Raw genomic sequence first — 23,352 nt, forward strand, 5'->3', positions numbered from 1 at the left:
GCGCCGCCGAGCGCCTCCCGGCGCGGCCTAGCGAGGCGGCGCCCGCCGGGCCGGGCCGGGCCGGGCCGGGCCGCCAGCGCCGCGGGACTGCGCCCGGCGCCCGCAGGTGCGTGTGCGGCGGGGCCGGGCCGGGCCGCGCTAGGCCGCGCCGGGCCGCGCCGCGCGGGGCGCCGAGGGCCGGGCCCGGCGCCACCGCCGCCGCCTCCCCGCGGCCTGGGCGCGGCGCCGAAGGAGAAGCGAGGCCCGTCGGCCGCCTCCTCCTGCGGCTGGCGCAGAGCAGCCCGCGGCGGGCGGGGGGTGTTTGAAGGGGTCGAGGGGCGCCCGAAATGCGGAGCGGCCCTGCTGCTTCCCGGCGCGCGTTGGTGGCGCTTCTCCGCGGAGAACTTCCCCGTGTCGTTTTCCTGGCGAATTAAGTAAACAGATTGTTCTGGAATTAATAACAGATGCCGGGATGATCTTGGGAAAGGAGTGAGTGGTTTCCCAGCCGGGGGCCGTACGGGCGCGCGTGCCGCGGCACCAAGCGGCCCGCGAGGAGGGGAGCGGCGCGGCTGACGGAAGCGCCCCGCGGCCGCGTTTGGCGGAACGGAGCCCTCAACGGGACGAAGCGCCGCGTTGAGGCGAGGCCGCTGCGATGCCGGCGGCGGCGGCTGTGCGCTCTGCCCGCTCGGATCCGTGCTCCACGCGCCTTCCACAGCCTCTGCGAGGAGGAGCCGATGGCTGGCTTCCGGGAAGCATCTTGTTTTTAGGAGAGAGTTTTTTGCGTTTTATCCCATATTTTATCATCAGATGGGTTCTTTCGGTCTCACTTGCCAGTAACAAGCTAGTTTTGTTGCATACAGCCTATTTTCCAAAGTTGTGCGGGAAATCGTCCTCCCTCCCCAGATCCTTCTTTGTCTGCGCAGGGCCTGGAGGCTTCCTTCTCGGGTTTTGCAGGCGCTCGCTGTCATGGTGGACGTTACATCAGCTGTTTATCTTAGCCTGCGTTTCCAGTCCTGTCTCCGCAGCTCAACACCCACTAAGGGTTTGACCCTGCATTCAGTTTTCTTACTCCGTTAACAGTGGCTGGTAATGCAACGCACAGTGCACATAAACATTTTCGCTGTAGCAAGGATATACAGTACAGAGCTGCTCTGTACTGATCTACTCTACTGAACTGCCAAATGTAGGACCAGCCTTTCCCCTGGCTGCAAATAGAACGGGACTGAATCAATAAGGAGAGCGGTTGATAGCATGTACGTTGAATCAGCCCCAGTTTAATCTCCCCCAGCAGCGTCTTAGCTGTTGCTGGGCCTGTCTTGTGAGTGATTGCGGAGCGTGGCTGTGATTGCCTGCACGCGGTTTTGTTGGAGAGTTCAGGCTCTTTGTGCAGAGTTTGAACTCGGAGGAGATGGCCTGAGCTCCAGAAAAAATCATCTGGCCTCTTTCTCCCTAAGTGAAAGACTTCTCTTGGGGGGAACAAACATCACCTCTGCAAAACGGGATGTGGAGCAGGACCTTTCTCTGAGTCTGAGCCTAGGCTGACTTCTTGGGAGGAACTGGGACAGCTCTCGGCCCCCTCGCTTACACAGCAAGCAATTGCTAGGTCCTTTTGTGGTAAATCTTTGCGTCTTTGTTGCTTCATGTTTCTTTTCACAGACTCTAAGTTGCTGTATTCAGTAGGAACTCTTAAGTGTTCATGGACACTTAAGTGTTCGTGGACATAGTGAGGAAGCTAGGTCTCATAGCTCTTGGATGATTAACCCAATATACCTAAAGTACATTTGCAACAAATAATGTAAGGATAAAAGCTAGAACTGCAAATGATGCTCAATCCTTATCTCCAGTTCCTGATCAGTGTTTCCGGCCTTTCTAAATTCTACCTGGTATTGGCTTGGGTAGCTCAAATCCCAGGATGCCCATCTGTTGTCGGGGTTGTATTTAACTTGTTTGCTTTCACTGAATATCTAAGTTTGACTCTCAGTTAAAAATAGTTGCAAAATACCCGAAAAAGACAAAAAGGCTTAAATAGTCAGCCAAAACTGAGCATAGTTTTGCTGAAGGCTTTTTGCATCTTTTCATCACCCTCTTTCATTTTCGTCTTTCCTGTCCTTTGCAGGAGGATGAGTAAAATTCATTCTGAAAACCTCAAACTGAAAACTGCCTCAAAGCAGGCAGTAGGAAGCTGTTCTGGGATTTACAAGGAGTACTTGCAGGAAATGACATCACCAGCTCTCAGTAAGATGAATAAAATCACCATTTATTTTGCCATGCTCTTGGTATTAGTAAGAGTGCACCTAGAGTGAAGGTCTGTCTATGGAGAGATTGACTTAATGATTTGTAGTCACAGTCCATCAGCCCCTGCCTGCACTCTTCTTTCGAGAAAATTCTGTCTGTTTGCTTCTTACACTGTTGTCCAGAGAGCTGGACATATACCTCTGTCTCAGTATAGGAAGGTATATTGTGGATGGATTCCTCCCCTGAGGGAGAGCTTTATGTTACAAATGGTGCAGTTTTTCTAATAGACTTGATAGTGGCTTCTGGGAAGCCACCTTAGAAAGACAGAGCCATCTTGCTCTCCTCTTACCTGCCCTCCCTCAGAGGATCTGTTTCTCTTCATTTTGATTTCTTGTAGAGGACTTCAGAGAGGGTTGGAGGGAAGAATTTATCCTAGCCTAAAACTGTATAGCACCTGCCTCACTGTATCCCACTGTATCTGATACTGTCTATATCAGGAATCGTTAGAGACTGACTTAGCCCCTCCTTTGGCCTAGCGCAGACCTCTGCTTGCTTCCAGGACCTTCTTCACTTTAAGTTTCTGTCTCACCTGGTTGCTGTAGAAGGAGGAAGGATCTTTGCAGAGGCATCGGCAGCTCTCTGCCTCATCCTGCTTTAGGTGCGTGTGATCTGTTGTGGCTTGGCTGGTAGAAAAGCCTTAGTAGCAATGTTGTCTGTCTGTAGGAATTGGGGCAGAGGCAGGTATGGCTGTGGCACCATTAAGTTGAGATATTGTCTGAACCTCAGGGTACTATGGGCTAGAGGTGAAGGACAGATCTGGCTTTTGAGTAATTGATAGGCAAAGGAAAACAGATTTTTTGGAGGAGGCGATTCTGTGAGGAAGCAAGACTGGGAACAAAGAGAAGTTATGTAAGAGGTGGCTTTGCTTTTGGAAAAGATATTCACAAGGTCTTTTCCTTTTCCTAGAAGAAAGCACTGGTGGGCTTTGGCATAAGAAAGGAGGAGTTACGAACAAACACAGCATGCAATATATGCAGTATTAACTTACCTCTGGTTACTAATAGATTAGGCTAGACAGGAAAGGTAGATGGAAATCCTTCTTGCTGGGGACTTGTTGAAGGATCTGGTTTAAAGTGAATTGAAGCTTATGGAGCAAATAGACAACAGACAGGAAAAACTTGAAGACCAGACAGAAGCCCCGGGGGGCGGCACTGCTAATGATAGTCTCTCCCTTCTCACTGAAAACTAATGCCTGTGAACTGGAGAGCAGCAAATGTCCCACTAGTTTCTAAACGGGGTTCTAGGGAAAATCTGTGCAATGCAGACCAGGAAGTTTGACAGCTGTACCTACTGAATAAGTAGAAAATATAGCAAATAGAATTATTGGACACCTGGATAAATATTATGTAATGGGGAAGAGCCAATGCAGCTTTTGTGATGAAAAGTTATGCCTTGCAAAATTGTTGGAATTCTCTGAAGGTTTAAATAAGCATGTAGACAAGAGAGGTCTGACTTACGGGGTGTACTTAGATTACAAGATGCTTTCGAACAAGAACCCTCATTTAGCAACCCCTGGCATCATAAAAAATAACTAACTAAATAAAAAAGTTGGTGCAAAGAGAATGTGAGTAAATGGCCAGCCCTTATAGTGAGTGGAAGTCACTGGTGGAGTGCTGCAGGGATGTGTCCTTTTTTATAAACTATTTGTGAGTGACCTGAGAAAGAGGCTGAGCCCTGAAGTGACTGTGTTTTCTGCTGGCTTTACATTATACAGGGTGGTAAATATGAGGGCTGACTGTGAAGAACTGCAAATGTAAACTGATGCATGTGGGAGGAGGAGCAGTCCTAATTTTGCACACAAAATGAGTGAGATTTTCGAGCCTTAACAACTAATCTTGTGAGGTTATCTCCAGCAGTCAAGAAGGCAGTTCAGATTTTGGCAGTGATTAGGAAAAGAGTAGAGAACAAAACTCAAAACATGCTAAGGTCACTCTCTGCATATGTGGCTCACCATCTCTTACAAACACAAGAATTAGAGACCATCAAATGACTCTTTCACGAGGCAGGTTCAGGATGGATTAAGGGAGACAGTTCTTCAGGCAACACGTAATTAAGCGGTGGTTGCCACAGGAGAATACAGATGCTCAAAGTTTACACAGGTTCAAGGGAAGTCTGGGTAAGATCACAGTTATATACAGGGCTCATGCCCAGTTCAGTAGGCGCTGCAGATGGCTGGAGGCCTGGAGGATGCTTGGAGAGGCAGCTTGTGTGCTTGTCCTGTTCTTCCCTAGTCTTCTGCTTTTGACCTGTGCTGGAGAGCAGGATACAGGGAGAGATGTCCTGTGGTCTCACCCGCTATGACCATTTGTATATTCTCATATAAAATCTGTGCAGCTGGGAACTTGTGTGAGGAACCATTTCTCCAGAAGTGGCAACATGTTCTTATGTATCCTCTTTCATCGTGCTGTCAAAAAGACGTACGTGAGTCAGGAGCGTTTTCCACCTGCAGGTATCCAGACCTGTGAGCTAAGACTATATGAAAATCACTGATGGGACTATTTTACCTTTTTTAGTGAAAACTCTTTATATACACAGGGAAATACCTACAAATGCAACGTTACTGGAAGGATTAGGGAAGGCTGTGTAGGTCCAGTTGTCCCTTGTCAAAGGGCGTATCTCCAGCTTAGCTGTATCATCTCTACATAGGTTGCCAATGTCTACTAGATTGTGGCTTACAGGCTGCGTAAGCGCTTGCCTGAGAATAGCCCAGCAGCCGTGAACATTTTAGGCACTGTACAGGCCTGCTCAGCTCTTGATCCTCCTTTTCTGACTTCCCTATTTCCTTTTACAAGTTTTAACAACTTGTAGCTGTTGTACAACTACTGATTTTTATTTGATATTCTTAAAAGTGGAGATGGATAGCTTTTTACAGGCCTTAGGTGCATTCAGAGGCACACAATATAGAAGCAGAATTTGTTTACTATTTGAGCAAGAAAATCTAGATAGACCTGAGAAGTTTTCCAGTTGAGCGATGCGGTGTTTGGCTGTAGACTTGCATGTAGAGGGATGGTGTCTCTTACTTCCCAAATAAACAGGGCTTGGATACCTGGTACTCTCTTCTGCAGCATGCTCTTTCATAGAGAAAAAGGAATTATATATAAAGGCAATATCCTTCATATAAAAACTAGATAAGCTTGAGGCTTGCAGTTTTTTTCCATCTCTTTCCTTAGTGTGAATGAGTGGGGAAAGAAAAGGGCTTGGGGGGCTTTTGTGGATTTGTAGGACTTTCTGGATTTGTAAGAAGGGATTGTAGTCCCTCAAATCCGTGGGTTTGTTTTTAAAGCAATTACATTTTTGTAAGCTTTGCACATTTCTCCTGAAACGCACTATCAGGCAGTATCTTACTGCTGTATCTAATGAGAGTCGAAGATGCTGAGGTCTGGATAGGGTCAGCCCACAGCAATGCAAGTACAAGTGCCCTAGGGCGGCCAGGATACCATTCACATGAAAGCACTTGCAGCTTTTAAGAATTACTTAATTGGAAAGGCAATAGGTGGCAGGCAGCTCAGATCCTGTTTCTGATGTCGCATTCCATAGAAGCACAAACCACCAAATGAGTTAATGCCCCATAAAAATTGGCCATATTTTCTGCATGTCTTTATGTATCGCTGATGAACTAGAAATTCCAGTTAATGCTGTCAGAGAAGACGGGAGGTACTGACTTCAGTGGGAAGCGTTCCCTTGATTGGCTCCAGAGAGGTCGGTTTGATATGGGCAAGTGGGCCTCTTCTGTCCCTCCCTTCCTGCAGCCCTTTTCCCCATCCGCATGCTCTCTGCTAGACAAGGATTCTCACTTCTGAAGGGCACCAGGCAATTTTTTTCCGAGGCAGGCAGTGGCCTCTGATGAATTACTGCAGTAAGGAATTAGATAGTTAGGAAAAAAAATCAGACCACCTCTCTGCAAGTCATGCACATGAGATTTCTGCTGCATATGTGTATGTATATGTGTCTTGATGGTTCTTCAGAAGCAGAAAGTGATTGTTTTGGGAAGTGACACTTGATTCGGAATCTGTTGCTGAATCAGATTGCTGAACCTGTTCCAGCGTAGTTCAAGAAAAGTCTTACTAATGGGTTTTTTTCTTCATGGGGAACAGCAGACTGAGATACAGAATGTTTCTGATGATGAATATTGTTGTGGTCATTTTTAAAAGCTGCTGATCAGTGAAAAATGAGTGGCAACAGTTACTTTTAGTCACGATTATACTACCCTTGCAGATTCAGCTCGATATAGGATTCTTTTTCTACTTCTTCGTAGATACGATGTTTGATGTTTGCTTTTCTCCATGATACCTGGATGTGGTTGAGTTTCAGAACGGGTGAGGCTTCTTCTGAAAACTGCTGTCTTTGCACTCTCTTATCAGAGTCCTTTTTGAGGCTGACATTGTCCAAATTTGGGGCCAGTAGGGATTTTTTTTTTTAAGTTTATTTTCAGCTTTTCATGTATTCATGTTCCTGAGTCTATTAGATGCTGAAGTGCTTTTGGCATCATAACCTGCACATCCATAACCTCTTAGCCTGTCCGGGGAGGTTCTGGGAATCTAGTAAAAACCCAGTGCAGCACATACAACCCTCTGAAAACACAGCTCTCTCTTGCAGATGCTTTCGCAGTAGAGTAGCTCCAAGCAAAGCTAGTTGCAGCAACAGTGCTAATCCACTGCCCTCAAGCTCCCACATCATGCTGTTAGCCAGCATAGACTTCAAAATGTTTTATACAGTGAATAAATAAGGCTGTTCCTGTTTGACAGGTATAAGGACCGAGACACAGAAAACAACTACTTGAAGCTTGCATGTTAAATTGATGACAAACCTAGAAGAACTATCTCAGGTTACCTCGTTGCCACAGATATATATTGTAGACTGGAACAGACTGCTCTTCATCTGTTTGGTAGGTGAATTTAAAGCTTATTTTGTGGTGAGCCTTACACAAGCATTTCTACAACGTGATAGAATAAAGGAGTTTCTTGCTAGGAGTGTAAACAGGGCATCTTTTCACTCAAATATGCTGTGTCCTGGGCAGATTTAGATTCTTATCTAATTAGATTACTGTTTAAAATGATTAATTATATATCACTTCCATGAACCTGCTGAGCCAGCACAATTTTTGAGGTAGGTGTTTTATATTCTTTTCTAGCTGCTTAACAGATTACTGGAGTTCTAGGTAAAAAGCGTATGTTAATGGGTCATTGTTTTCAAATTCTGGATTTCCTAACAGTTAGCAGACTTTATTTTTACTGTTAAGTGGAGCAGAGTTGCCTTTCTGTGAAAGAGTCCATGAAAGATGAAACCACAAACTGCAGTTTTGGATATTCTTGTTAGGAGAGCCCAATATTTGCATAGCCTGATGTAGGCAAAGCTAAATATGTCACCTGCTTGGGTAGTTTGCCTAGTTTGTCCAGTTAAGTATAGCTTTCAGATTCGTTGTTATGAAGAGATGTATACAAATACAGGTTTGTGGAAATGAGTTACATTTGAATAAGCTTTATAATTCTAATTATGTGTATATCAATTTTCCAGAACTATGCCAAGAAAAAGAAAGCTGTTGGCTCAGTTAAGTGCTCTGCAAAGCAAGTCCAGCTTCCCTGCCTTTGATGCCTTGGAGAACCTGAATGTCACTCCTGACAGGGATTCTCCAAAGAGCAGCAAGTATTTTGCAGTAGAGAAGAAAAAATCTTCCCAACTAGAATCAGATTTTTTTAACCAACCCTGTATTAGTCTGGCTAAGTCTCTCCTGGGACAGGTAAGACACAAACACTCAGATTATTTTCCTGGAGCATGTGCTAGGTAATAACTTAGTGTAAACAGATGAAATTCTCATTTTACAGTTTGATGCTAGAGCTTTGCGTATTTAGGAATACAGTGCTCATTCATTTTTGTGTTGAATTCAGTGGAATTTAGACTAATAGCCAAATCTAGTTTGGATGAAGTCAGAGGAGTAATTTTTCAAGTTTAACTTCCTGTCACATTTCAGAATTAGTTTTCTTGGAGTTATCTCTCCTTTTTTTCTGATTTTCTGAAATGCACTTTGCTGTTTCTGGTTTGAAGGTTGTTTCAGGCCCGTTATTTTCCTTTTAGATACTTTTTTTTTTTGGGGGGGGGGGGGTTGCTTTACCCTGAGAAATTGATGCTTTGCAGTCAGCATCATGTCCTTCTCTACCTCCAGTTTAGTATCTTCTGATGCTAATAGCATGGCAGGTATTTGACCCTCAGTTGACCAGTATCCACTGTCGTAGTGTACTGGAATATTTCATTCTTATCTAGAAGTTCAGCAGACTGCTTCATCCTTCTTTTCATGCTGCCCTGTACACATTGAATATTGTATCTTGCACTGTTTTCTTTTGTTTTTACTACCCCGAATAACTTACTATGTCTGCAGACATGTTGAGCTCGCTAAAGATCCCTTTTTCAGGGGAGGTAGTTCTGCCAGTGTTGTCCCTATAAAAAGAGAGTTCCAGCCTGGGACACCCCAAATAGAATTGCAAAGTGTGCTTTTAGTTTTTTCTGCTGTGACCTTATCTTTTTTGAGTCCTTTTTTTATACCTTTATTGTCTGTAAGGCCAGCAGACTCTCTGGCTTCTCATTGGTTTAGATAACTTCAGGAATTTGTTCCACTAACTGTTGGTTTTGGCCAGTCTTGCTGTGTCTAGCTTTATTTTATTGATGGATGTTGTCCTGCTTGTAGTTGACTTTGCTCTGCTTTTTAACCCTGCTAGGGTTTTTTTTTTTTTTTTTTTTTTTTTTGGTCTTCCTAAATCTCTCTCTGATACGTCATACAAATTTGCTCTGTTTATAGACATCCTGCTAGAGGCTTGCTTTTCCTCCTTTAACCTTTGGCTGCCTCTTTTAAGCTCTTCCTCACAGGCTGCCTCATTTTATGTAGTTTCCCCTTTTTGCTGGTAAGCACTACTGTAGCAGACTATTTTTGGTCTTTATTGCTTGTGCAAGAAGATTGAACTTTGTACTTCATGGTCATGATATAAAGTCATTTTTCAAGGCTGAGGCTTTGAATGAGACTCTGCTTTCTGCTCAGGGCCAGTTTGAGAGTTCAGTCTTCTCTTGTGGCATCCCTCATTACCCGCTCTGCAAAGCATTTGAGAGTATCTGAAAATACAGTCTGCGTCCTGTCCCAATGTCATATTTACCCAGTCTGCATGGGGATACCTGAAATTTCCCAGTATCAGTGTGTTTGCTGTTGTCTTAATGACTCAGATGTTCTTATGCAGATGATGGTTTAGTCCGAATACTTTTCCTATTTTTACATGCCAGGAAAGTTCTGTATTAACTTTAGATTTTCTATAATGTATAAGCTCACGGTCTCCCCTGACCCAGTCTATTTTCTCACTTTCCTACAAATAATAGCAATGATAATTTAGTGTTTCATTCATTATCTTCATTCTACTAGATTCTGGAGGTGCTTGTTATATTAATATTAGTTACCTAGTAGGAAATACTTGAGTTCTCTTCTATTGAAAATGAACAAAAAAAAAAAAATCCAAAGTTATACAGGCCATAAATAGCCTCTCAAAATGAACCTTCATGATACTAAGATACATCCTTAATGAGACTTAAAAACCTATAAAACATCAGTACAAGGTGTTGTGCATATTCCCTGTTTTTAAGTGTTTTAAATGTGAACATTTGATATGCCTGAAGAGTCAGGAAAATGTCTGCAGAGTCTTAAAACCATAACATTACCGTTGCATTTCATCATCTTGAAAGAGAAATTTGGCCACGTGTGTGTGCACTGGAGTGTTCATGAGAGAGTGACTAAACTCCAGAGCTTTTCTGAAGTCGCTGCATTTTTCTTGAAAACTAAACTGATGTTTTTCAGCGATTTGGAAAGTGCTGTAGGGCAACTGTGATAAACAGGAGTTGCAGTATTTGAGACAGACTTCTGGAGCATCCATACAGCATCAGATCATCAGCTGCGTTTGCTCTCTTAGTGCAAAGATCTGACGGGAGTTAGGCTGTTTCTTGAAGGTCTTTTCAGAACTGCCCGTTTTCAAATACAGAAGCACAGAATATAGTGTAATTAAACTGACAGCTGTTGCTCGAATGAGACTATACTGACATGTTTTATAAACACACATTAAGCAAAATAAGATGCTTAGAAATCAGGTCAAACTGCAAAAAACTTTGCTTGGAGTTTCGTGATTTTTTTTATTATTATTTTTAAAGAGAATCTTTTCAGGGTCATGTTTTTCCCCTCGTCTACTTTGTATTATTTAAGGAGGTACCAGCAGCTGGGAACACACTGTAATAGCAAAGATCTGTTGTTGTTTGCCTGAACAGCTCTCCTATACTGCCCCTCTCTACGGTGTGGAAAATACAGAAATAGCATTGGTATGATTACGTGTATGGTTACAGAATAGGATATTTTTTTTAATCCTCTCTGGAAAGGGACTCTCCGATGAGAATGGTTATTTAATTATGTCATTGCCATATTTCTTCTATCTAAAGAATATACACTTCATGATGCTCCAGAGTTGGTATTGGTGGTGCTTTTTGTCTTAGACCATTAGATCTCCTGGTGGAGTAGGGTGGAGAATACAGAAAATAACCACAGAAACAACTCTGTGGGCTGGGGAAATTGCTCTTTTATTGCATATAAGATCATAAATATATTCTGCATGATACTGCCACATCTAAACACTCTAGACTTTTTGTTGGGTAAATGACAGGTAAAAAGTTCTTGTACTGGGATGTGGCCCCACAGTAGATGCTGGAAGAGTTCATGCTAGCTTACAGAGTGGACTGTTAGAGGGAAAGGAGGAGTAGGCAGTACCATTGTGTCATTTTTTTTTCCCCTGACTTCTTTGTTTCCACAACCCTTACTGTGGTTATTTTGCGTGGCAAGTTGCTAACTGATGCACTCTGACCTGTATTTCAGATTTTAGTTCGCAAACTTCCTGATGGCAGAGAACTCTGGGGGAGGATTGTTGAAACAGAAGCTTATCTGGGTGGGGAAGATGAGGCTTCCCACTCCAAAGGTGGGAAGCAAACTCAACGAAACACAGCGATGTTCATGAAACCAGGAACTTTGTACGTGTATCAGATCTATGGGATTTATTTCTGCGTGAATGTTTCCAGCCAAGGTAAGTTGACAATGGAAGAATTTTAATTCCTGCAGCACGGGGTTGGTGTTTCTAGCTACACTCACCCTGTTATAGCCATTTGTGAGTTCCTGACAGACTCTGTGAAGTCAGTGACTTGCTGCCATAATCTTTTCCTTGGGACCTGATTTAACCATGAAGCTGTGGACAACATGTGAGCTTTAAATATGACAAGTAGGTCCCGTATCTGGCTTCACAGTGACGAGCCAGATGGGATTTTGGTCCTAGCTCAGAGCTATATGAGCCATTTAGACACAAAAATACAGCTCCAGGACTGGAATTTAGAGGAGGAACAGGATGGAGGTCTTGGTTTTGATGACCTGAGCCTTATTCATGTGATTCAGCAAACTTTACTTCTTTTGTTGCTTACCTTTATCCTCAGAGGCTGTAAATGTTGGAGCAAGCAAAAAGGTCTGAGATGTCCTAAGCTTAGGCAAGGAGTTACTACAGGAGCATTTTAGGTGCATTGCTGTATCTTAAACAAACCCAACATTGCAGTATCTTCAGTCTTGTTTTATTATTCTCAAGATAATGTAATTCACCCCTCATCAAGAAGGGAGCTGGGATCGGTACTGGTTTTAGCCTTTGGACAGCAGCCAAGGAGAAAAACGGTGCCAGGTTATGTTGTGGGGGAAGAGCCTGTCTTCCTAAATGGAAGTCTTAGTGTCTGATGGATGAACACATGTGAATTTCATTACTACATCCCTGCCAAATCTGTTAGGATAACAAAAGCAGAGCGTATCATTATTCAGGATGTAATTTTTAGTGTTTAAAATATTAGGAGTAATAATTTTTGTTTTTAAAAAGTATGCTTTGCCTTTAAATTGTAAAAGAATTTCTTTAAACTTTATACTTTGGGAAATTTCCCCTTCTGTCCCTGTGTTTAGCTTTGTAAGAAATGAGCCAAAGAGCTCACAGGTGTGACGGAATTAGTTTGTTTTTTGTTAGAAGCTTGTTCTCCATTAGCCTGTTATTACTATGGCTACGCTGACACAAAGTGCAACTTTCACTACCAGCTTTGTCAGGAACACGCTGAAGTAAACAGCATGGTTGTGCATGTTATATATCACTGGATGCAGCTACATAAGCAGGAGTTATTCCTTCAGCTTAATTGCCCACGTGCTGATTTGTTGCAAGAATGAATTTGAGGAAGAATCTTCTATCTGAGATGCTTTGCCCATGTTAGCATAGCTAGAGAAGCAGCTTGTCCTTTTGTTTAGCCTAAAGAAGATTGAGGAAGTCATCTTTTGTGGTTGCATTTGCCCACCTTGGGAGAAGGCAGAAGCATTTACAAAGAGTTTGCTTTTCTGAATATGTGACAGATCTCGGGAATTTTGTTTGGAATTGCTGTGGCCATGCAGAAAACACAGCAAGGTAATTTTCACTGAAAAAAACATAATCCTTTGTGAAATCTGCTACATCAGAGAGTCTTGTTAAAATATAATGTCTGTTGTGGCTTAGCTTCATCCCTTAGCTTGGTCCCTTATAGCATGATTTTCTGATGTGGCTGTTTTCATCATCTTTGTGCTCAGAATTTAATTGATACAAAATAGCTAGGTACTTCAGGGTCTCTCTGGAAATGCCATTAAAACCTGAAAGGTTGATTGACTGACGAGGAGATTATAAAAAGAATATGAACAACATTATTCATGAGGGTGTCAACTCAGGAAGACAGAAGCACAAATTACTGAGAGAACACTAAATCCTTTTCCTTTTCAAAAGACACATTCCCGGTGATGTCCCAGAGCCAGACTGCATTTTGCTTGGATTTAGGCAGTGTATAGCTGCAGAGTACCAGGAGTTAAACAGCAGAGAATGTGGGATGATAACATCTATTCCCACATCATCTTCTGCCTCCTGTGATCTCCCTGGATCTTTCATATCTCCCTCTCAGCTGTCTTCCAGGCTGAAGATTTCAAGTCTACTTAGTTATTCCTTCCTTAACGGAATAACTTAGTTATCCCTTCCAAAGCCAGTCCATAACTTTGATCATCCTGGTTGCCTATTGCTGAATCACTTCCAGTTCTGTTGCATCTCTCTATAGATGGAGAGGAAGAGGAGGACAACACTAGGCATGCACACAGATTTCAAGACAGCAGTGCAACTTGCTTTATATAATAGTTGGGGTTTGCATCTGGGAATACCACATGGTATTGGCGGGGTAGCAAATCAAGGAGTCAAGAAGGGAAGCGGGTAAAGGTCTTTTGTGGGAACCCGGATGGTTTTCAAACAAACACAAAATGACCCTGTCTCCAGCCTTGAGCCATTTTGACTTTGACCTGTGCATTAGCCAAGTTCGGATTGAGTGATGTGAGAACAGGAGGAAAACCTGAGGTTGATTTCAGCAGATGGGTGTGTATATAATGTCTTCTACAACAGGGGCATCTGTGACAGTCAGTTCTCAGACGTTCTCCAAATGACTCTTTTTTGGAAGATGATATTTCTGTTTGGCCACTGGATACATCATTGCCTCAAAATACTCTGGCAATCATGTACTGGTTTTAACAAAGCTTCTGTTTCTGGAGATTCTCTTGGAGCGAGCACCTAGGTTTTACTGAGATCTGTTGCAGTTTGAGATGGTTTATTACATCTAGCACAAACTAAAAATCACAAATGAATTCTCAGAAAGGTGGACCAGACTACAAAGATCAAGAAAAATGGGACAAAATCACAGACTGTTTGTCTGCGACCCAGTCTTTAGGAGTTTTTTTGTATGTGTATGTGTAAAAATAGGAGGATGGAGGGAGTTTGAGAACTGCAGTTAAGCTATCCTGGCATAGTGCTTTCTTTTTCCATCACCAGTTAAGTTACCAAGAAGAAATGACAAATACCCCATTCTCCTCCTCTCCTTTTTTTCTTTTTTAACATAGAACGTTTCTGGAGCACTCACAGGCTGCACTCGCCTTGTCCTTGATCAGAATCATAAGGATGAAAAACTGAAATCTTTGATCTCCTCTAGATCAGCAGCAGAAACAAAGATTGGGCTCTGCTTTTCCAAACACTTCTGTATAGTGTAGCAATATTTTACCTACAGTTAATGGTTGAGAATTTCTCAGAAAACCCCACCAAAACCAACAGGAGTTGCTGTTCTATCTGAGAAACTATAAAACCAAGGTTTACTGAGCATGTTCTCTTCCCGGACTGCTGTCTTACCCCATAGCAAAGCACAGATCAGTTCCCATATCAGGGTACTGCTGGCTGTTTCCAAATAGACATTCTTTTCCCCCTCTCCAAAGGGGGAGCTACGTTTCCAGTACAGAGAAATCCCTAAATATGTCCAGGATAGGGAGAATACTAAGTAACTTTCTTTCAGAGTGCTTCAGGCAGCACCTCTGGGATCTCTCTGCTTTCTCCGAGATTGTGGCGTGATTGTGGCCAACAAAAACACTTTATATCCCTCTTTTTAAATAGCTACAAGCCAAATCTGTGAAGGTATGACTGTTTGGGAATTTGAGGAAGTTTAACAGAACTCTTAGCTCCATTTTTAGTCACTTATATCCTTCTTGTTGTTTCAGAAAAACAGGCTCCCCTGAATGCTATCAGACTGCCCAAGAACACCCAAGACAGTGGGTCTCAATGTACTAAAGGCAAGAGAAAGCATTCCATAAAAACAGAACTGATTTATTGCTACTAATTTACCATCTGTCTTACCAGGACTTTCCCATACTTTAAAAAGAGATGAGCGCAGCGCCTTGATCCTCCTCGCGGTGCTGATACGGTGACATGGGGATAGTGAGTGGGAAGGCAGAGCCTGGAAGTATTTGTGCTCTGACTGGTGTTTGGCACCAAGACTATCAGCCCCTGAACCCTAAAAATGGTTTCTTTCTCCTTGCACAGCTGCCTTTTAGGTAACTAATTACTTGTTTAGGACAGTAAGTGGTCAGAAGGGAAGCTTCTGATTCTGGGGTTTTGGTATGAGTTACCTGTACTCTGCAGGTTTGGGGTAGAAGAGGAGATGGCCAGCAGATATTCTGCTTCACAGCCTTAGTTCTGCCCCCACCGTAGTACCCTGCCCTGATGTTTCGGATCCGGTGGTTGCATTTGCCACTTGCAAACTGTGCTGTAACTGTGCTGCTTAGATGAAGCTATCCGGTTTTGTAGGGTAGGCAAGCCCTTGTGCCGCTTCAATTACAGGATCTTTGTGGGAGGAGGGGAAGGAGTTCAGAGAACCGGGACATCCTCTTCAGTACCAGCAGTGACGGCTGTCCTGCTGCTTCTCAGGCCCTTGAGCCGAGTGACCGGAGTGCTGATTTGGAGCTGCTAGCTTCATAAAAGCAGCAGCCTTTTTACTGGAGAGAGATCACAGGGCATGTCCCAGACGCACACACTGCTGGGACCTGGCAAGCAGCATGGATTGGACCGTTGCAGCAGACTTCATTTTAAAAAGCAGCCAAACACTGACTTGAATCATGCTGGGGCCTTCTTGGCACTTAATCAGCTCAGGATATGAGGTCTATAAGAGAAGTGTAAAGCTTTATATGCTTCTCCCACTTGCTCCATTCAGCTTAGTTTTGTCAAGAAGGGGATATTTGGCACATGGGACTCTGGCCTTTTACAGCTCCCTTGTTTTGATATGTAACCTTGCAGCATTGTCTCTTTTAATAGCAAGTGGAATAAATGTTCTGCAGTGTCACTCAGATGTGGGAAAAGGTGCATCACCAGCAAAGCTGTGCTGGCAGAAGCATTTGGTAAAGCAGCTGCAAAAACAAAATTTTAACCTTGAGAGACACCACGACTGTAACTCAGGTCAGGTCATAGGCAATGTGTCCTCAGCCCGGTGTGTTCTCAGCCCAGATAATGCTGCCAACAGACACCAAAAGCACCTCAGCTGTAGCCTGCTGCTTTGCCACTTTGTCAGAGCAAGAAGGTGAGATACTGGCTGGTAAGGGTGTTCAGTGGACTTCAGATTTCTGCACTTCCATTTCTCTTGACTGTATTTTTGCATTCATAAAAGCATAATGACATGAAGGACTCCTGCCACTGAGGAAGCGGAAATCTGTGTGCATGTCACCAAGCTAAAGCGGCACCTTGTGGGATTTTACCTGGGAGAGGCCATCCCATTGCTGGCTCCAATTCTACTGCATGCATAGATTGCATCAGTATATTATTTTGGAAGCACACACTGCTGTTGGAGAAATCATAGGTGATATAGGAAGATAAATTTATAGAAAAATATTACAGTTGTCTTTCAGTGTGCGTGAGTCCTACAGTGTATCCTGGCAACAGCAAAAAATAATCTGAGCACCAACAACCCTCCTGAGGGTTGAGGGACATCAGGCTTCCCTCACTTCAGGAGACAGTAAATGCCATGTGAAGCTTCTCTTTGGCTTTGCTGTGATTCGTTCATCCAGAGTTTGCCAATCTGAGTGTTTTGTTGACAGATCTGAAGTAATAGCTGTTAAAATCAGAATACTGGTGATTCTCTACCCAGACCCAGTGTCACACAGCATGGACTTCCCCGTAACTCTTGGTTCCTGGGCTAGGACTTTGAAGGAAGTGTTTTGGGAGTAATGAGTCAGATGGGTGGAGAGAGGAGGGAATTTTCTTCTCTCTGGTGGCCAAGAGCTGGTTCCAAGAATGAGAGCTGGAGCCTTTCCAGGGAAGGAGCAGCAAGCTGCACAATGGGGGTGGGGGACTTCCCTATCATTTTATGATTTCTAGCTGCACTGGGAGAGAACTGGTTTCTGCCCTGTTAGACCCCAGTTTTCAGCAATGAACTCTACTCATTATGCAAAGTGGCTCTGCTAGGCATGAGGGGTAAATACCCAGTATCTCTGGACGAGAACATGGGGCTCGCGCTGCGCTGCTGCTGATGGTGCGTCAGTGGCCACATCCATGTCCGGCAGCTACGGAAGCCAGATAACCCCGGAGAGCTGACTCCTGCCGGCTGCGGAGAGGGAGGAGGGATGGTCAAGCACTCTGGCAGGCGGGAATGAGCTGGAAGGATTCAGCTGTTCTTAAGGAACTAAAGTAAAACTTCCAAGGTGCAAGTGCACTTAGCAGGACCTGAACCAGCCCATGGGGGGCCCAAGGAGGCAGAGACTCATCATGGCATCCCTGTATTTGCGGCCATGTATTCTGCCTGCCGGCTTCACCTCTTCTGAAAACTCTGTGCTGATGCTCACATATTCAGAGGCTGCTGACTCAGAGCAGCAGCGGCATCTGTGTTGCGCACAGCCAGAAACATTGTGAAAACTTTTCTGTTGGAAACACTCAAAGAGCAGGCAGAGGCAGAAGTGCCAGGTACGTACCTCCTGCAGATGCTCCGGGAGCACATGTAGTTTGTCTGAATGCTTGTATTGCTTCACATGAACCCCCAAGGACTTGATTTAGTTCAAATGTGACCATGGTTTCCACTTGCATTCATGCAGGATGAAGGCAAGTAGTGTAACTAGCAATTGCTCAGCATCCCTCAGTTGTTACTGGTGAGTGAGACATCATCCCTATGCAAAGGATGTTTCTCTGTGCATGGAGAAAAAGTTGAATTAGGACATGCAGTGTGTTCTTAGAGCTCAAAGGTCATTTGAGATTTTTAAATCACTAGTGCAGGGGAGCTGCTTTTGGCTGCCAGATTAGCATCAGTCCCTTCGTTAGAGAAGGGAGTGCCTGGACACAGATTGCTGACAGCTGTTGGAAATGAGTCTGTTGACTTCACCGAGTTTATTGAGGGTGGTAGGGGCTCTGTACAAGTCCAAGGTAGTAGACACACCTCAAAAGCAAGAAATCATGCTCTCTCTTGATATGCTCAGCTGGGAGCCCAGGAGGGTAATTTAGTGTGGGACTTGTACAAAATATGAGATAGATGATTGTATTTTTAGAAACTGCAGGCCCTGGGGGATCTATGTAAGAAAAAGATTTTGCCAGGCTTGAACATGGCTCCAGATGTTTGGGGCTGGAGAGGGAGAGGAGATTCTTGTGGCGCAGCATCACCGTGCACGCAGATGCTGGAAAGGAGGAATGCCGTGGGCGGCCCCCAGCACAAGGGGTGCTGTGTAGGGCAACACACAGACTGCTTTACCAAGCGCTCTGCTCGCCCACGAGGGGTCATGAGAAGACCTCCCCTGTTCTCTAGTGGAAAACCCCAAGGAAGTGTTTATGTCCCACTTAGGCTGGTGTTTCTTGTCAAGGGACAATTTCTGTATTCAGAGCTGCACCTTTGCTTCCCTGTCACTGGAGTCGGGGGGAGCAGTGGTCACAGTGACTGTGAGGAGCTAGCGTTTCCTAAGGCACTTGACAGGGTGGTAAACCACCTCGGAGAGAAGAATGTGGCAGTGTTTTTCATCCTTGGCACAGAAAGGTCTTCTCTGTTGACATGACACTCACGGGCCTTGCAGCTCATGGCCAGAGATGATAAAGCCACCGCCTGTCCCAGGACGCTGCCTTGCAAGAACTTCCCTGGCGCAAGGTCCTGAGCTCTTTGCTTTGGAACCATACAGTTACACAAAGTCATATTGCACGCGCACGCGCACACACACACACACACACACACACACACACACACACCCATTAGACCTAGAATTGGGTGTTTAAATTAGTAACCCCTGTTTTCCGCTTGAATGAGAACAGGCTGCTTCAACCACAGTGATAATGCTGTTCTCAAGGAGACCTCACCAAAGCCCTTGACAAGTTGTTCGCATGGTCACTTGCCATCACTGTGAAAAATCTTCTTTCCCCTTGGTCCCTTCCCTTCAAGTACTGCTGCTGGTTTCATTTAGTAGCCATTAGTTCTCATGTTGGAGAGACAGTGAACCACCATTTTTTTTTATTCCCCTTAAATTATGATTTCATAGATATTTGCCATATTTTCCATTATTTTTTCTCCTTTCCAGTGTTGAGAGTCCTGGGCTATTTAGCTTCACCTGTGCAAAAGCTGTTCCGTGCCTTTGATGATGCTCGTTTTCACTCTCCATACTGTCCCTGACCTGCCATACCCTTTACTGTGAGGAGGACAGAACAATATACTTTGCTAAAGATGAAGGTCCACTGTGAATTCATACGGGGAGTCCTGTGATGTTCTCTAGTCCTTTCTTAATGCCTGTTAACACTGAATTTGCTTTTGGAGACGCTGCTAAGCAACAAGTAGATGACTTACTTTCCTTTTTTCTTCTTTTTCTTTCCCATTTATAACTTTGTGATCTCAGTCCTGGGTGGTAGAGGGAGCATCAGCATTCATCGTTTGTGGGGGAAGTTAATGTGTTTTTCTTTTCATCTGCACTTTTACATGAATTTAAGAGCCATTTCTGGAGCCATCCCATTTCTTAAGGCCCTTCAGCAGTTCTCTGCAGCTGACCCTTACCTTTGCTTATCTGATCAACTTGACCTCAAAGCAAAGTGTGTCATCCTATTACTCAGCTCCTCTTCCACATCCTCTATCAGTGAGTTGAATAAGGTAAGCGGAGCTGCCCCTGGGCACCCACTGGTGATCAGGGGACAGTGAAAAGTGACTCATTTTTCTTTTTTCTTTCTTTCTTTCTTTTCTTTTTATTTTTTTTCCTGTTACTTGGATTTTTTTTTCCCTATTCCTGATAGCAGCTTAAAGATCTTTTGGCAAGGGACCATAGCCTATGCCGTTTGCAAATTAAGAAAGGCTCTACTGGCTGGATCATCCTTTTCTAGGTTCTTGTCAGCTCTTTCAGAGACTGCTGGCATGAGTGGCCTTCACAGATAGCGTCCATCTTTACTTCACCAGGCTGTCTGACAGCCTTACTGACCAGCAAGAGATTTGGGGGGGAGGCGAATGACTGACTTAACGCCCGAGTTTGAGCTACAGAAGTATCATGGGATTTAGTGCCTGTCCTGGCTTCACACTACAGGCTCCTTTTGGGAGGCTGTAGCTACTTCCCACATTTCTGTGGGCTCTGCAAGCTGCCTCTTTCTGTTGGCAGCATCCTGACTCATTCCTCTTCTCTTGTGTTAGCTGCAGATCTGATAATCAGGAGTTTATTATAAATCCACTGGGTCTGGGAGCAGCATTGGATAGTTATCCCAAAACTGAACCATATGTGTATTTCTTCCTGAGCATTGTGCTGATATAAGAAAATCTCTTGCGTTCTGGCAAGCCTTGGAGCGTCAGCTAGTCTCGGTGACAGTGAGAAGTGGGGTCTGGGAGGGGCAAGGCCGCACTGATGAGCAAAGGGCACAGAGCTCCAGGGCTCTGCTCTTCAGAATAGGGAAGGGAATGCACTGAGCATGGGGTTAGCAGCTGGTGCCAGCGCCTGGTGCTTGAAACTAAGCAGAGCTACAGGCTCAGAGCTGAAGTGCTTCGACTGGAATTGGGGCTAAAAACCGAGAGGTTCTTGACCCCCGTCTCAGCCTTAATTTGCATGTGTTTAAAGAGCATGTGTCACTCCAGAGGGATGCTGGTGCTTACAGGGAGGTGTGTGAGCTGGCAGCCTCAGCATGCAGCCCCAAGTCCTACAGATGGTCACCAGCACTGCAGTTGCACTGGGGAACTCCCCGCTTGTCCCCAACTGCCAGACAACCCTGTAGTAACACATGCTTCTTGTTCTGCACAGGAGAAGGGGCTGCAGTCTTGCTTCGCTCATTGGAGCCTCTTGAAGGTCTAGATATGATGCGAGAGCTGCGCAGCGCTTCAAGGAAAGGACCCACAAAGCCGCTGAAGGACTGGCAGCTATGTAACGGGCCTGCCAAGCTCTGCCAAGCATTTGGTATTGATAAGGATTTTGACCAAAGGGATCTGGCTCAAGATGCAGCTATTTGGATGGTGCCTGGACCTGAACTGCTGGGAGAGCAGGACGTGGTAGCTACAGCAAGGATTGGCATTGGCAACAGAGGAGAGTGGGCACAGAAACCTCTGAGGTTTTACTTAAGAGGGAACAAATTTGTGAGTGTTGTTGACAAGAAGACAGAGCGAGAGATGGCAGCATTGGGCTCTTCCTCTTGCAGCTGACTAGTCTTGCAGAGGTGCCAAAGAGCAGGACTTGAGCTGCACTCCATATGACAGCTTCAAGCTATATCCTGGCAGCGGTGAGCACAGGATGATGGCTTGGAAGTTTTTAACAATAAATGTACTTTATCACAATGAATGAAGTGCAGTGGGGTTTTTATCTGTGCGGCACACTGCTGTAGGTCTTCTAGTCAGAAACGGGGTCCTCTGGAGCACCAAAGGCTGGTCCTTTCTTTGTGAATGGATTCAGGCTCAGTTGAGGTGGACAAGCAGCAAAGTGGGGGGAGCTTTGGGTGAGGGGGTCCTGCACCATCAGTGAGCTGCATGACATTTACCTTTATCTAGGATTCTGTATCAGCATTATCCCTGTGACCAGAAATGAAGGGTCACAGGTACTCCCCTGTCAAGTTTTCCAAACCCTTGACCCTTATCACACGAGGAAAAAAAATCTTTTCGAGGCACTCCTGACTGGTCCGTGTTCTTACATCCATCTCGTGAGCTCACTTGGAGAACCAGCTGACATGGGTTGCAGTGGACTGGGAGCTCTATACCAACATTAATCTGCTTCTAGTTCTGGCATCGCTTCTGGTTTTCAGTAACATCCTTGCAGCTGCAGGAGAAGCCTTACTGTGATTAAGTAACTGTCACCAGGGATCTCGTGCACTACAGACATTGTGTTCCTTCAGTGCAGCTGTGTCAGGGCTGGTGGTAGGTAAGTCATAGCATGCTCACCCCCACAGTGGGCAGCTGTGGAGGGGTGGGCATAGCCTCACCCAGTGCAGGGATGCCGGTGAAGGCCTCCACCTTGCGGGGACACTAGTGGGTTCCTGCCTAGTATATAGCTGAGTTCCAAACACTGCTGGGCTTCCCACACTTCTCCAACAAGGAAACACTGCCAGGGCTGCAGGAGCTTGCTGCACGGTCCCAGAGGCAGCCAGCTCAACTCTCCCTTAGAGAGGGACACACAGCTGAGCTCCGTTCTTTCCTTCCTGAACAGAGGCTCTTTAGCAGCAAAGGCAGAAGCAGCCAGTGCTGCCAAACGCTCAGAGTGGACTTGACCCTGCTGCATCAGGGTGAGCTGGCGTAAGTTCAGGGGGCAGAGCCTGAATCAGATCAGGAAACACTATCTAAACAGCTGTATCTTGTGTTTAGCTGGACAGCTTTATCTCAGGCCAGATCCCCAGTCTGGTTCACTGCAGCCACTGCAGTAGTTGCAGGGAGGGTAATGGAGGAAAAAATAATCCGCCCTGGAGGGCAAATGTGACTGCCTTTAACTCCAGCCCAGCACAAATTAAAAGCTACTGTGTCAATGCACCCACTGCACAGCCAGCCAATTTCAGTCCTGCTCAACAACTAAGCTCCCCCCTCCACAAGTGAAAAAACAGCCTTGCAAACCAGGAACACATAGGATGCTGGTGACACAGTGCCCCTACAGACACTTAGCAATAAGGATACTGGGGCAGGGAATGAAAAGCAGTAATACAGTAAACTAGTTATTCTCATTCGTGAACATGTTTACACAGGATACCTTGTGTTCCTACCTACGTCCTCACTGGTGCCAAATAATGATGAGCAAACAGATTTCCTCGGTGCCAAGGGACTCTGCTGAAAGCCAGGCCAACTTCACTCTGCCCTTGAGCAGACGCTCTGCTGTGGGGACATGCGCAAAGGCTGCTCGTGAACTGTGCTCACAGCTGAATGATCCAGCAGTCGGGTGGAGAAGCAGAGAAAGCATCTCTGGTGCACCAGCAGCCGCCCGAACGTACGGCACTGTTACTAACATAGCAGCAGAAACTTTCTTAGACCACTCTCACAAGCCTTGGTGAGGGGTTAGAGTCAGGGAAGCATTAAGAAATGGTAGCTCCTGCACCATGAATCCTGAATGCAAGCTGAGCAAAAGCACACTGTCCTGCAGCAGGCCCCAGAGCACCTCACATAGCCCAGCCTCAGCTGTTCAGGAGCTCAGAAGGGAAATCTTGCAGGAGCAGATGGGAAATCAAGCACAGAGGGGGAGAATTTGCTGCAGGTCATGTGGTGAGAAAGAACTCAACATTCAGCTCA

The 23,352-nt window shown here is 45.1% G+C and overlaps 1 protein-coding gene across 4 annotated transcripts; it reads left to right on the forward strand.

Moving 5' to 3' along the window:
- Positions 1-37: 37 nt before the first annotated feature.
- Positions 38-21,430, forward strand: MPG (N-methylpurine DNA glycosylase). Of its 4 annotated transcripts, XM_062588180.1 has the most exons (7): positions 45-106; positions 2,096-2,214; positions 6,530-6,590; positions 7,020-7,159; positions 7,789-8,011; positions 11,162-11,366; positions 20,900-21,430. In XM_062588180.1, exons 5-7 carry the CDS (start codon positions 7,793-7,795, stop codon positions 21,292-21,294), a joined length of 819 nt encoding a protein of 272 aa, XP_062444164.1. In that variant the 5' UTR covers positions 45-106; positions 2,096-2,214; positions 6,530-6,590; positions 7,020-7,159; positions 7,789-7,792; the 3' UTR covers positions 21,295-21,430. The 4 variants fall into 4 exon arrangements, with proteins under 4 accessions (XP_062444162.1, XP_062444164.1, XP_062444163.1 ...); XM_062588179.1 differs by lacking the exon at positions 6,530-6,590; XM_062588181.1 differs by lacking the exon at positions 2,096-2,214 and having other exon boundaries at positions 90-106.
- Positions 21,431-23,352: the final 1,922 nt, after the last annotated feature.

The sequence above is a fragment of the Rhea pennata genome, chromosome 15 (assembly GCF_028389875.1).
Source record: "Rhea pennata isolate bPtePen1 chromosome 15, bPtePen1.pri, whole genome shotgun sequence".
In the NCBI taxonomy this organism is placed as follows: Eukaryota; Metazoa; Chordata; class Aves; order Rheiformes; family Rheidae; genus Rhea; species Rhea pennata.